The sequence below is a fragment of the Astatotilapia calliptera genome, chromosome 3 (assembly GCF_964374335.1).
Source record: "Astatotilapia calliptera chromosome 3, fAstCal68.1, whole genome shotgun sequence".
Taxonomy (NCBI): domain Eukaryota; kingdom Metazoa; phylum Chordata; class Actinopteri; order Cichliformes; family Cichlidae; genus Astatotilapia; species Astatotilapia calliptera.
The window spans coordinates 12,791,132-12,803,863 of NC_137424.1; the positions used below are offsets into that span (position 1 = coordinate 12,791,132).

The 12,732-nt window shown below is 41.8% G+C and overlaps 1 protein-coding gene and 1 long non-coding RNA gene across 2 annotated transcripts in view; both read left to right on the forward strand.

Annotated features, from left to right (window-relative positions):
* LOC145425144 (NACHT, LRR and PYD domains-containing protein 12-like) overlaps positions 1–12,732 on the forward strand; it is a 596,587-nt gene that overhangs the window by 480,583 nt on the left and 103,272 nt on the right. The window contains exon 14 of the mRNA XM_080298036.1: positions 8,294–8,470. Coding sequence (XP_080154162.1) covers positions 8,294–8,470 — 177 coding nt within the window. The remainder of the gene's footprint in view (positions 1–8,293; positions 8,471–12,732) is intronic.
* Positions 398–856, forward strand: LOC145425220 (uncharacterized). The gene is made up of 2 exons (XR_013905888.1): positions 398–529; positions 642–856. It is a non-coding gene; the product is annotated as an uncharacterized LOC145425220 (long non-coding RNA).

The following is a 12,732-nucleotide window of genomic DNA, read 5'->3' on the forward strand; positions in this document are numbered from 1 at the left end:
GATTGAATCCATTGAATCAGAGTCCAGGACTCAGACTAAACACACTGAATGTGTCCTGAGCTCGGCCGCTGTTCCACAGTAACTGCTGTCAGAGTCACTGTTACTGAGTTAGCTTAGCTAGCAGAGCAGCTAGCAGTTAGAGTATGAACTCTGTAAGCAGTCAGCTCGGTCCTGGACATGGTTACTGACATAAAGCTTCTCTCTGCAGCCATGTTTGACCTGCTGCTTTGTAGGACTACAGTAATGGAGGATTTGGAGGCTGAACTCGGCTCTGTGACACTTTTTGTAGTGAACTGATGAAAGCTGCGTCTCAGATGGATGTTAGTCCAACACATCAGATACGACCTCTGCAGCTCTCAGTTGATGTGCACATGAATGATTTGTGTTTCCTCTGCAGGTGAAGGTAGAAAGTGTGTGTGAGCTGATGTGAATTGAGCAGCATGGATCAGTGTGAGGACAGAGAGGAGGGAGTCCCTCCCCCTAAAAGCACTCTGTGTGGGGAACATGAGAGCCAGACCAAAGCTCAGAGGTGAGAAGACCATCTCTAACTGTCCATGACTCTTCTCCATGTCACAGCTCAGCACTCACATCACTGCTCCATCATTATTCACACTCATACCTCTGTGTGTGTTGTTTTAAAGCCCAGAGCTGTGGGGCGTACCAGGCTCAGCTGGACATAACCCTGAAACTAATCCAGAGCCTGGACCTGAACCCAGCTGTGTTTCCTTAAAGAGCAACGTGTCGAAGGAAATTGTTGTAAACTTTAAAGGCTGTTCTTCTGCTGCTGAGAGGTAATGTGTGTCTAGATGTTGTTCCTGACTCTGTATTTTTGAATAAATCCTCATGTTTAATATCAGCTCAGCTCTTTTTCACACACATTTCTATGTTGGTATGTGAAGCGGTGTGTGTTGGACTGTTTCCACAAACACAGCAGTCAGAGTGGAAAGAGTGGATGTTGTAGGAGGTGTTTGTGTAGTGAAGAGGCTGAGTGTCTGTAGGACTCCAGCTGCTCCAGCAGGTGTCTCCTTTGTGCTTTGCTTCAAACACAGTGTAGGGAGGAGCTTCCACTCAGGTGTTTCAGGTGTTGCTGGATGGAGGAGGACAAATAGTTTTTCCCTTCAGTGACACTTCAGCAGCTCAATGTTCTGGGAGATGTTTGTCTTTATGAAGGTTTATGGATTCTTGTTCTTACTTTGGTTAAACTGAGCAATACATTTTCCATCTAACATTTAAAGTAAATTTCCAGGTGAATAAAAGATCTGCAGCTGCAGCCTCTGTGATGTTTCACAGTCTGAAAGTAACAAATTCAACCAGAGTTCAAACAAAGGCTTAATATACGTGTGTGTTTGATATAATGCCAACAAGTACAAATAGGTGTTCTTACAGGTCTTAATCACAGAGGTCTGATAAGTCTGGTGACTTTCACACTCAGCAATTTTGCTGCCTTTTATTTTATATTGGCCTTTTTAAAGCCCTTCAAAGTCTCCCACATTCATACAGAGCTTTTAACACCAAACTCCTTTACAGTCCTTCTCCTCTCACACACGATCACACGACTGATTTGTCTGCAGCAGCTGTGTTACTGCTAGTATTTTATTATGTGTGTAATCTCCTCATATTGTTCCTGTGGTTTAGTTTGACTTCCTTCTGCAAACTCAGCTGCTCTGTTGCTGATACACGTCTCCATGAATATGATTGATCAGATGCTGCCAACACCATGTGTTTCATGTGAGCGCTCAGCTGAAACCCTGGGTTGACTTATCGAGTTAATAACAAGCTTCACGTGACTGTGAATGCTAAAGTGAATCCAGATAAAGGAAAGAGACCCTGCTAATGTTGGACTCACTTCTTAGTGTAGATCCCAGGAGGAAGTTCAATATAGCCATTCTTTGTGCTAGCTCGACCAAACCTGAGACCACAGTGCAGGATAATGATTATCATCTGTCTCTGTCAAGGAAATTTAAAATCCACAAATAACAAACACAATTATATTTGATCTTTAAAAATATGTTTTCACCTAAAAAAGCATGAGCACACTGGTGGATTACAGAAACATGAAAACTCGTTAACAGTAAAGTTAATTTAGGCGTAAACAAAGTGTCAAACATACTTAAGTAGAAGGACTGATGTTTGTGTTAAAATACCCTCTTAAAGCTGAAATACTGATTCAGCTTCTTTACTCAAGTAAAGGTAAAAGAGTACAGGCTCTGAAATGTACTCACAGTATTAAAGTAAAAACTCCATCTTTGAAGGAAATTTCTGCCAGTTTTTGTGCAAAGTTACCTGAATTTCTACCTCCAACATTAATATGAGAAAATTATCTGAACTTTTATTCTAATAAATTTAATCAGCTTGAACATTTTGTAGCACAAAAGTAGAAAAAACTCAAAGGGAATAAAAAATAGCTCCATTTGCTGTTGCCTGCATTGTAGATGGGCGGCTTTGCCTCAACACCTAAACAGGAAAATGAGTTTAGTCAAGTATTAAAGTGGGATTGAAGAGGTGAGGAAACCAGAGATCAGGTGTTGTGGTGCAGCATGGTCACAAGAATCATTTAGAAATGGGTCGAAATATTTTCTCTTCTAGATTTTTTGCACAGTGTGATGTGCTGCTGCTCTGAGGTTTACTGCTCTCTGTGTACTTAGAAAACTGTGAGGTACAAGTAGATTTGACACAAGTTATAATGGCTGATTTCCATATAACGGTGGAATACAGGGACTTAATCGTTAAGTAAGAAGAAAGTTTGAAGCCTAATCTTGAAAGTAGAGATAGTGTCTGTCTCCTGAATCCAAACTGGAAGCCGGTTCCACAGAAGAGGGGCGTGAAAACTGAAGGCTCTCCCTCCCATTCTACTTTTAAATACTCGAGGAACAACAAGTAGGCCTGCAGAGCGAGAGCGAAGTGCTCTAATAGGGTGATATGGTACTACAAGGTCATTAAGATAAGATGGGGCCTGATTATTTAAGACCTTGTATGTGAGGAGCAGGATTTTGAATTCTGGATTTAACAGGAAGCCAAAACAGGAGAAATCTCTCTCTCTCTAGTCCCTGTCAGGACTCTTGCTGCAGCATTTTGGATTAGCTGAAGGCTTTTCAGGGAGTTTTTAGGACATCCTGATAATAATGAATTACAGTCGTCCAGCCTGGAAGTAATAAATGCATGAACTAGTTTTTCAGCATCACTCTGAGACAGGATATTTCTAACTTTAGAATGAAGTTAATTATACATTACTCCTCCACAGAGTGGACGAGGAGAGAGCAGAGGTTTCCACTGGTCAGTCTGCACAGCAACATCAAACACACCTGGACTCTGTGGTTATGGTTTGTAGTACTACGTTTACATTTGTTCTTTTCAGTCACCTCTATGCTGCACTTTGTGGACCAGAGGATTGTCAGTGTGTCCAACATAAATCAGAGTTTGGGCTCCATGATTTCAGTCAGATTGGGGTGACTGTAGCTCAGGAGGTGAGCAGGTCAGCTACTAGTCAGGTTTGTGAATCAAACCCTGGCTGGCAAATGTACTGGGTAACGTACTAAACCCAAGCTGCCCTCTGATGCATCCATCAGAGTGTGAAAGAAAGTATTTAAGCATAGAACAATGTGCTTGGTTGAATGAGGCATGTTGTATAAAATGTTTTGTGTGCAAAGAGTATCAAAGAGAGCTATATAAGAACCAGTCCATTTACCACTGGGTAATTCATATAGTCTTCTTTTCCAGCGGCTGGAGGATAACATCACCATGTTTGTGAAGAACGAGCTGAAGAAGATCCAGAAGCTTCTGAGTCCAGATCACCCAGAAACTTTAAAGAGCCAGATGGAGGATGAGGAGATGTTTGAAGGTGAGGATGAAGATGAAAGAAAGAGCTGCAGAGAAGCATTTCTGAAGATCACACTCCACTTCTTGAGGAGACTTAAGCAGCATGAGATGGCTGACCATCTGCAGAGCAGTAAGAGAATTTCTCTAAAGACTGAATATTGATCTTTCCTAATAGCTCAAGAAATGGACCAATAGACATTCATCCTTTCAGGGTACTGAAAGGCTATGATATTTATTGTATAATATTTGTTTCTGAATTTCTTACCTTCAGAAATATTTGCTCCACTCCGTAAACGTGAACTTAAAGCCCAACTGAAGAAGAAGTTCCAGTGTGTGTTTGAGGGCATCGCTAAAGCAGGAAGCCCAACCCTCCTGAATCAGATCTACACAGAGCTCTACATCACAGAGGGAGGGACTGCAGAGGTCAATGATGAACATGAGGTCAGACAGATTGAAACAGCATCCAGGAAACCAGACAGACCAGAAACAACAATCAGACAAGAAGACATCTTTAAAGCCTCACCTGGAAGAGACGAACCAATCAGAACAGTGCTGACAAAGGGAGTGGCTGGCATTGGGAAGACAGTCTTAACACAGAAATACAGCCTGGACTGGGCTGAAGACAAAGCCAACCAGGACATCCAGTTCATATTTCCATTCACTTTCAGAGAGCTGAATGTGCTGAAAGAGGAAAAGTTCAGCTTGGTGGAACTTGTTCATCACTTCTTTAATCCAACTAACGAATCAGGAATCTGCAGGCTTGAAGACTTCCAGGTTGTGTTCATACTTGATGGTCTGGATGAGTGTCGACTTAATTTGGACTTCAACAAAACTAAAATCCTGACTGAAACAAGAAAGTCCACCTCATTGGATGAGCTGCTGACAAACCTCATCAGAGGGAACCTGCTCCCTTCTGCTCGCCTTTGGATAACAACACGACCTGCAGCAGCCAATCAGATCCCTCCTCAGTGTGTCGACATGGTGACAGAGGTCAGAGGGTTCACTGACCCACAGAAGGAGGAGTACTTCAGGAAGAGATTCAGAGATGAGGAGCAGGCCAGCAGGATCATCTCACACATCAAGAAAGCTCGAAGCCTCCACATCATGTGTCACATCCCAGTCTTCTGCTGGATCACTGCTACAGTTCTGGAGGATGTGCTGGAAACCAGAGAGGGAGGAGAGCTGCCCAAGACCCTGACTGAGATGTACATCCACTTCCTGGTGGTTCAGGCCAAAGTCAAGAGTATCAAATATGATGGAGGATCTGAGACAGATCCACACTGGAGTCCAGAGAGCAGGAAGGTGATTGAGTCACTGGGAAAACTGGCTTTTGATCAGCTGCAGAAAGGAAACCTGATCTTCTATGAACCAGACCTGACAGAGTGTGGCATCGATATCAGAGCAGCCTCAGTGTACTCAGGAGTGTTCACACAGATCTTTAAAGAGGAGAAACAACTGTACCAGGACAAGGTGTTCTGCTTTGTTCATCTCAGTGTTCAGGAGTTTCTGGCTGCTCTTCATGTCCACCTGACCTTCATCAACTCTGGACTCAATCTGCTGGAAGAGCAACAAACAAGCTCTCAGACAGAGAAATACTTCTACCAGTGTGCTGTGGACAAGGCCTTACAGAGCCCCAATGGACACCTGGACTTGTTCCTTCGTTTTCTCTTGGGTCTGAAGACTAATCAAACTAGTTTGCAAGGCCTGATGACACAGACAGGAAGTAGCTCAAAGACCAATCAAGAAGCAGTTCAGTACATCAAGAAGAAGCTCAGTGAGAATCTGTCTGCAGAGAAAAGCATCAATCTGTTTCACTGTCTGAATGAACTGAATGATCGTTCTCTAGTGGAGGAGATCCAACAGTCCCTGAGTTCAGGAAGTCTCTCCACAGATAAACTGTCTCCTGCTCAGTGGTCAGCTCTGGTCTTCATCTTACTGTCATCAGAAAAAGATCTGGATGTGTTTGACCTGAAGAAATACTTTGCTTCAGAGGAGGCTCTTCTGAGGCTGCTGCCAGTGGTCAAAGCCTCTAAAAAAGTTCTGTAAGTTATAAAGTTTTTATTATTTAATTTGGTTGGTATGTTATGGAAAAACACACTGCCATCAACTTCTGTTTTGTTTTTGTCAAAATCACTGTAATATAATCACTGTTCCTTTATATACATGTGACTTGTATTAATGCTGCTGCCCTCTTGTGGCTAAAGTGTAATTATGTTATTGTTATTAGGGAGGATTTGAGAGTAACATGCCAAGTGAGTCAGCACCTTCGCTTTAGCTTAAAAATCCAAATTCTTACGTCATCAGTTATAGTTGCATGTATTCATTATCATAATTTAACCTTTAATATTGATGTCTTAAATTTCTTTTGATTAAACTAGCAATAATTTTATGGTTGTATTAAATAAATACATCATTAATGAATTATTTATTTCAGTAATTAATTAAAAAAATATATTGATAATTAATTATCGGTTAATTTCATTTAAAATAATTCATTATTTATTTATGTACAATTCAAATTAGTTAATTACATATTTAATCAATTATTGGTTTGTTTTCTATTTTAATTATTTTACTGACACATTTAATGAATTATTTAATGATGCATTTATTTAATTCATGTTGCTACTCCTGGCCCTGCATTGCTGTTCATGAATACATTTTATTTATCAGCTTCACCCATCAAAGTCAGGGGGCGGGGTTAATGCTTATCAAATCAAAACCATTGCTTTGGTCTGGTGGGCGTTCTTTCAGTGGGCTTTTCTCAATACTAAGTAGGCCTACACACCAGGGTTTGGACATGTGTGGACCCAAACTATACTTAAACTTTACCCTTTTTTGTGTGTCACCAAATACACTTTAATATTTTCTAGACAAGAATGTAGTGGCATAATCTTTAAGCTCTTTTGGCTCCAAACAGAAGTGACAGACTTGAGCAGGGTTCATTTAAAGGCTGACAGAAGTGGAGTGGTGACGGGGAGATGTTTGACAGGACAGTGTTTCAGCCTCCACAGGTTCATGTTGTGCTCCATCAGTCAGTGAAGATGAAGTCAGTGCTGATGAGGCTGCAGAGTGTGTGAGGGATGTGAATGAGGATGATGAAGATCTGATGATAGCAGATAAAAACAGGCTGCAGAGACTTTGAGCCATACAGGGCACACAGTGTGTGTACAGAACAGCTGAAATCATTATGGAGGCCTCACTGGGATATGGAAGCATCACAGTACAACTTCAGTGAAGCTTTAAAGTCTCTGATATGAGATGAGAAATGAAGCAGCCAGAGCTTTTTCATGAGTGGAAATCCAGTGTGACTGTGAGCTGCTGCTACAGCCTCCAGATTAGCCAGCAGCTCATCCTGCTCAACATTTTCTCACCAACTTTAATGGAAGTGTGATGTTTTCAGCTGGAGTGATGGTCAGGGTGGCCTCCCTCTCCTCTTCTTCTCCTCTTCCTCTTTCATTTGTAAAGCCACTTCTGCTGCTTTCATTCATTTGGAAGTCCTGTAGCTGAGTTTGGGAGAGACTAACAGCCTCGGCAGCAGAGGGGAGAAAGGCTGTAACACCACCACTTTACTCTGTTCTACCTGTCACATCATTTTATCAGGAAACAAATATGCTCATGTTTTTACTATGTTTGTCTTGAAGATGTAAGAAGATCACATGGTGCTTTTTATTATTGTGTTGGTTTGTTTCCTGTCTCTTGGATGGAGCCCAGCTGTGCGTGGCCCCTGGGCCTGTGGTCAGAGTGTGTGCTGGATAATCCGGCCCAGAATGAGGCTAAACTGACATGGGATGAAATGTCTGTCACATAATTGAGCTTAGTGTAGTTTCATTTCTGCACAATTTGAAAAACAACCAAAACTTTGTTCTGTCTTTTCTATGTTATACTGTAGACTTTCTTTGATACTGTGTCCAAAAGGAGCAGCTTTTACTTTGAAGGGGAGGCGTCTCTGTTTCCTCTTCAGGTTGGATGATGGAAGCAAATGAGTGTGTGATGTTCTTTCAGTGTTGCACTTTGTAGACGCTCCCTGAGCACTGGTCTCACAGCCAGCTGCACATAGAGACCAGTGTTGTTAGTCCAGGTCAGAAGATGACTTGTTGGAATGAAAATGAGCTTGTAGTTTGTCTGCTTTAATAATGTGACTGGAAAAAGGTGTTGGACTTCAAATATGTCCATTTCTTTCACACTTCACCTTTAAAAGTGAAGCCTTGTGGTTCCTGGAAGGAAAAACACGACTTTTTCAAGTCTTTGTCCTGTTTTTATGAAAAATGTACGACTTTAATGTGAAACATTCAGAGTTTTTTCTCTTGTTGTGTTTGTTTGAAGCTGCTTCCTGTTGGCTTCAGCTGTTTGGAGTTTCCATTTTCTAAACTTCTACATTCTGAACCTTCTTCAGCTCTGAACAGATGATGAAACACTGAATGATTTCAAGCTCACACTTTGTCTAATAAACTTAAGTCTTTCATTCTTTATACAGATTGAGGAGCTGTGGTTTGTCAGAGATCAGCTGTGATTATCTGGCAGCAGCACTGAAGTCCAACCCCTCCCATCTGAGACAGCTGGACCTGAGCTGGAACAACAACCTGCAGGATTCAGGAGTGAAGCATCTGTGTGGTTTCCTGGAGAGTCCAGGATGTGGACTTGAAACTCTGAGGTCAGTCAGCATGTTTTAGTTGTGCTAAGATGAATATGATGTGAAAGTTGTGCTGACACTAAACTGCAGACATCAGGCTGATATTATACTGATCCACACTGAGGATCTTCATGGTAAAGTCTGTTTTCTTCTTCTCTGGTTTTGTCCATTGACTGCAGCAGAACAATGTTCACATTTCAAACAGTGAGACTCAACGTATGGCCCGCAGCCCACACGCGGCCTGCCCACATTTCCTGATTCAGAGAGAGGGGACCCTGATTAACTGTGTAGTGTTCTTCCTCACAGTTCTAAGTATCAGACACAACAATGAATAATCCACAGCTGACTGTCTTTAGCAGGTCAAAGGTCACGGCACACAGCAGACAGTGGGAAATATTATAATTCTGATCATTTATCAGCACATATCCATATGTATAAAAACAAAGCTGACACTGTGAGACTTGATCAGAGGTGTGATCATCACAGCAGAGGCCTTTGTGTCAAAGTCACTGAGGATCAAACAGAAACACGTGAAGCAGATTTTCCTGTTCTGACTTTTTATAGCAGACAACCTTCAAAATATTCTGCAGTCCATCAAAAACTGAAGCAAACCATGAATAAACATGTGAACATGAGCTGATGCTGCTGAAGTGAAGCAAAGTTACAGAGGTTTGATTACAGACACAGCTGAGAGTTTGTAATCTGTCATCATTTTAAAAGGTTTACATTTCTTCAGTATTGAACAGCAGAAATGAGGCTTTGTTTTGGGAGGCCGACAGCAGTGAACACAACAGCAGACTGGTGCGTAATAAGCAGTGAATAATGCAGGAAACAGATTTTTGTAGGTAAACTGTTCTTGAAGTACACTGAGAGAGAGAGAGCTGTGCAGGAAGTAAACGTCAAAGTCAGAGAGAATTCATGACGATGTTCATCAAACGTAAAGCGTACTTTGGATCTTCTTCTGCTGCTGGTTCACTCAGTTTTGGTTGGAGACAGATGAAACCTGCAGCTTCAGGATCTGTGAGCTGTCCACTTTCAGCCCCGACGGCGTGTCCGTGTACGTGCCGTCGAGTGAACGATCCACGCTCTGTGTTTCCATCTTTGTGTGTTTAGCTGCTCTCATTTACTGTTTTATCTGTTTGCTTGTTGTTGAAATACTTTTGGGAGCTTTAACCTGAGATTCTGGCAAAATACATTTATATTAAAAATCGATTCAGGATTGAATGAATCAACATCGCTTTATTCAAATTAAAACCATTTAAATAGGAAAATCCATTTTTTTACACCCGCCTCTAATGCTGGGTAATGTCAGCTGGTCCATGTGCAGCTGGCTGTGAGGCTCAGGGAGCGTCTACAAAGTGCAACACTGAAAGAACATCATCCATAAATATTGATTAATGACTGGACTCTCATACAGAGAGACTCAAATGCCTTTAAACATCAGCTTATCCTGCTGATCCAAGTCCAACACTGAGTTTGTAAATACATGTTTGTCAATCATTTTGTTTGGTTTCTGAGGAAAATGATTCAATAACTTGCTGCTAATACACAACATTTCATCATATTTCCTCATAACCCTCTTTTGTCTGACCATTTGATCCCATTTGAATTTGCAATAAAGGATCCACAGAGTTTGGTGACAATAATCACAGTAGATGTTTGTGTGAAAGTGCTGGAAGCAAATGAGTGTGTGATGTTCTTTTAGTGTTGCACTTTGTAGACGCTCCCTGAGCACTGGTCTCACAGCCAGCTGCACATAGAGACCAGTGTTGTTAGTCCAGGTCAGAAGATGACTTGTTGGAATGAAAATGAGCTTGTAGTTTGTCTGCTTTAATAATGTGACTGGAAAAAGGTGTTGGACTTCAAATATGTCCATTTCTTTCACACTTCACCTTTAAAAGTGAAGCCTTGTGGTTCCTGGAAGGAAAAACACGACTTTTTCAAGTCTTTGTCCTGTTTTTATGATAAATGTACGACTTTAATGTGAAACATTCAGAGTTTTTTCTCTTGTTGTGTTTGTTTGAAGCTGCTTCCTGTTGGCTTCAGCTGTTTGGAATTTCCATTTTCTAAACTTGTACATTCTGAACCTTCTTCAGCTCTGAACAGATGATGAAACACTGAATGATTTCAAGCTCACACTTTGTCTAATAAACTTACATCCTTCATTCTTTATACAGATTGAGGAGCTGTGGTTTGTAAGAGATCAGCTGTGATTATCTGGCAGCAGCACTGAAGTCCAACCCCTCCCATCTGAGAGAGCTGGACCTGAGCTGGAACAACAACTTGCAGGATTCAGGAGTGAAGCATCTGTGTGGTTTCCTGGAGAGTCCAGGATGTGGACTTGAAACTCTGAGGTCAGTCAGCATGTTTTAGTTGTGCTGAGATGAATATGATGTGAAAGTTGTGCTGACACTAAACTGCAGACATCAGGCTGATATTATACTGATCCACACTGAGGATCTTCATGGTAAAGTCTGTTTTCTTCTTCTCTGGTTTAGTCCAATGACTGCAGCAGAACAATGTTCACATTTCAAACCTTCAAAGAAGAAGAAAAATCCTCCACTGGATAATTCACTGTGAAACTCTCAAACTCTTCATTCCACCTTAAAGTCTGTCTGACACTGAAATCCAAAGAAAAATGTGCGTTTGCTTTACAGACAGCAGTCCAACACAAACATACACACATCATCCAAAACACAGTCCAACATCCAAATCTCCTCCACTGCCAGCATGAATGATGGGAAAGAGAAGGAGGAACACTCTGACATTCAGGGTTAGAATGAGTTTCATGAAGCAGACTGTGAAGATCAAAGCTGCATTAGAAAGCTTACATGAATGAATGAGTGGACAGAAGTGGACAGAGATCATCTGAAGCACTTCAAAGGCTTTAAATCAGCACATTTCTCTTTATTCTTTATCAACTCTGTTAGTTTCTCTCAGTTTTCTGTGGAATGAAGCTAACAGCAGGCTAATAAGATGCTGACCAATAGGTTTCTATTAAAGGTTGTAATTTGTATATGAAAAAGTGCTTTGGCTCAGCAGGGATCAGCTTACAGGTAGAATACAGCTGCTGGATGGGATTAGCATGTCATAGCTATCTACCAAACTGCTAACTGGGGGATTTCAGGCCATCTATGGATCATTTTTGCTAACTGTTTATTCAGCTTAGGCTCACAGGGCTGCAGCCTGTGCCCTAGCTGTCATAGGGCAAGAGGCGTGGTCCACCTGCACAGGTGAGCAGTCCATCACAGAACCAACAGAGAGAGACAGAGAAGCACTCTCTCACATCCACACCTACAGCCAATTTAGAAGCACCAATGAACCTAAGCAGCATTTCATTGGACTGTGGGAGAACATCCAACCTCCACAGAAAGGTCAACAAGCTTCAACCTACAACCTTCTTGCTTTAAGGCACTAGTGCGAACCACTTTTCCCCATTTCAGCCCAAATCCTGCATCTTCCTGTTTCTGACTCCAGGCCAGCTCCACTAACACTTTCTCATCAGACACTGCCACCTAGTGGAGGAAGTCTTAGTTCCATTTGAAGCTTCAGATTACAGTTAGTTCCTTTACAAAGAGGTGGAGGTGGTGGGGCCACAGCACCATCATCACTGAGTGCCATAGGACACTTAACCTTTGTTTCCATATGCTGGGAACTTCCTGTTGTTCCAAGGAGGACTGGAAAATTTGTGAAAATCTCACAGTCAGTTCCTCACAGAACACTTCAATCATTTCCCTCCCACAGCATCAGGACCAGGGCTTTTTCTCTCTTTGATCCCACTAAGAGATTTCCACACAAACACCTCATCAGTGGGACTCTCAGAGCTACCAGCCCTTTGCTACAATCACAAAGCTCTTCATTGAAATCAATGATATCAAAGCTGGAATCAAATGAGTCCAAGTCTTCTGCTGATTCAGCATCACATTCATCTTTGCTCCTTGTTCTGCATCCCCACCATGGACTTCATTCCTGTCCAAGCCAGCCTTGAGTGTCCTTTATTCAGCTCATCCTCTGCTTTACTTTTACACCAGATTTTAGCTGCTTTATCTCTCTTTCAACAAGTTTCTGTGCCTCAATCTTTTTCTTCTCTCCCTCATAACAAGACAGCTTCTTCTGCCTGAGAACATGTTGGAGTGATTTACTAATCCAGGGCTGCTTATTGGGGAAAACACTTCCTGTTTCCAAAGTAATCCCCATTTTTCCCAGAAAGAAATGTAAGTAGACATCGATGATCTAAGTGAGAACATGAACCTTTAAAAAGTCCCAGTGGGTGCAGTCAAAAC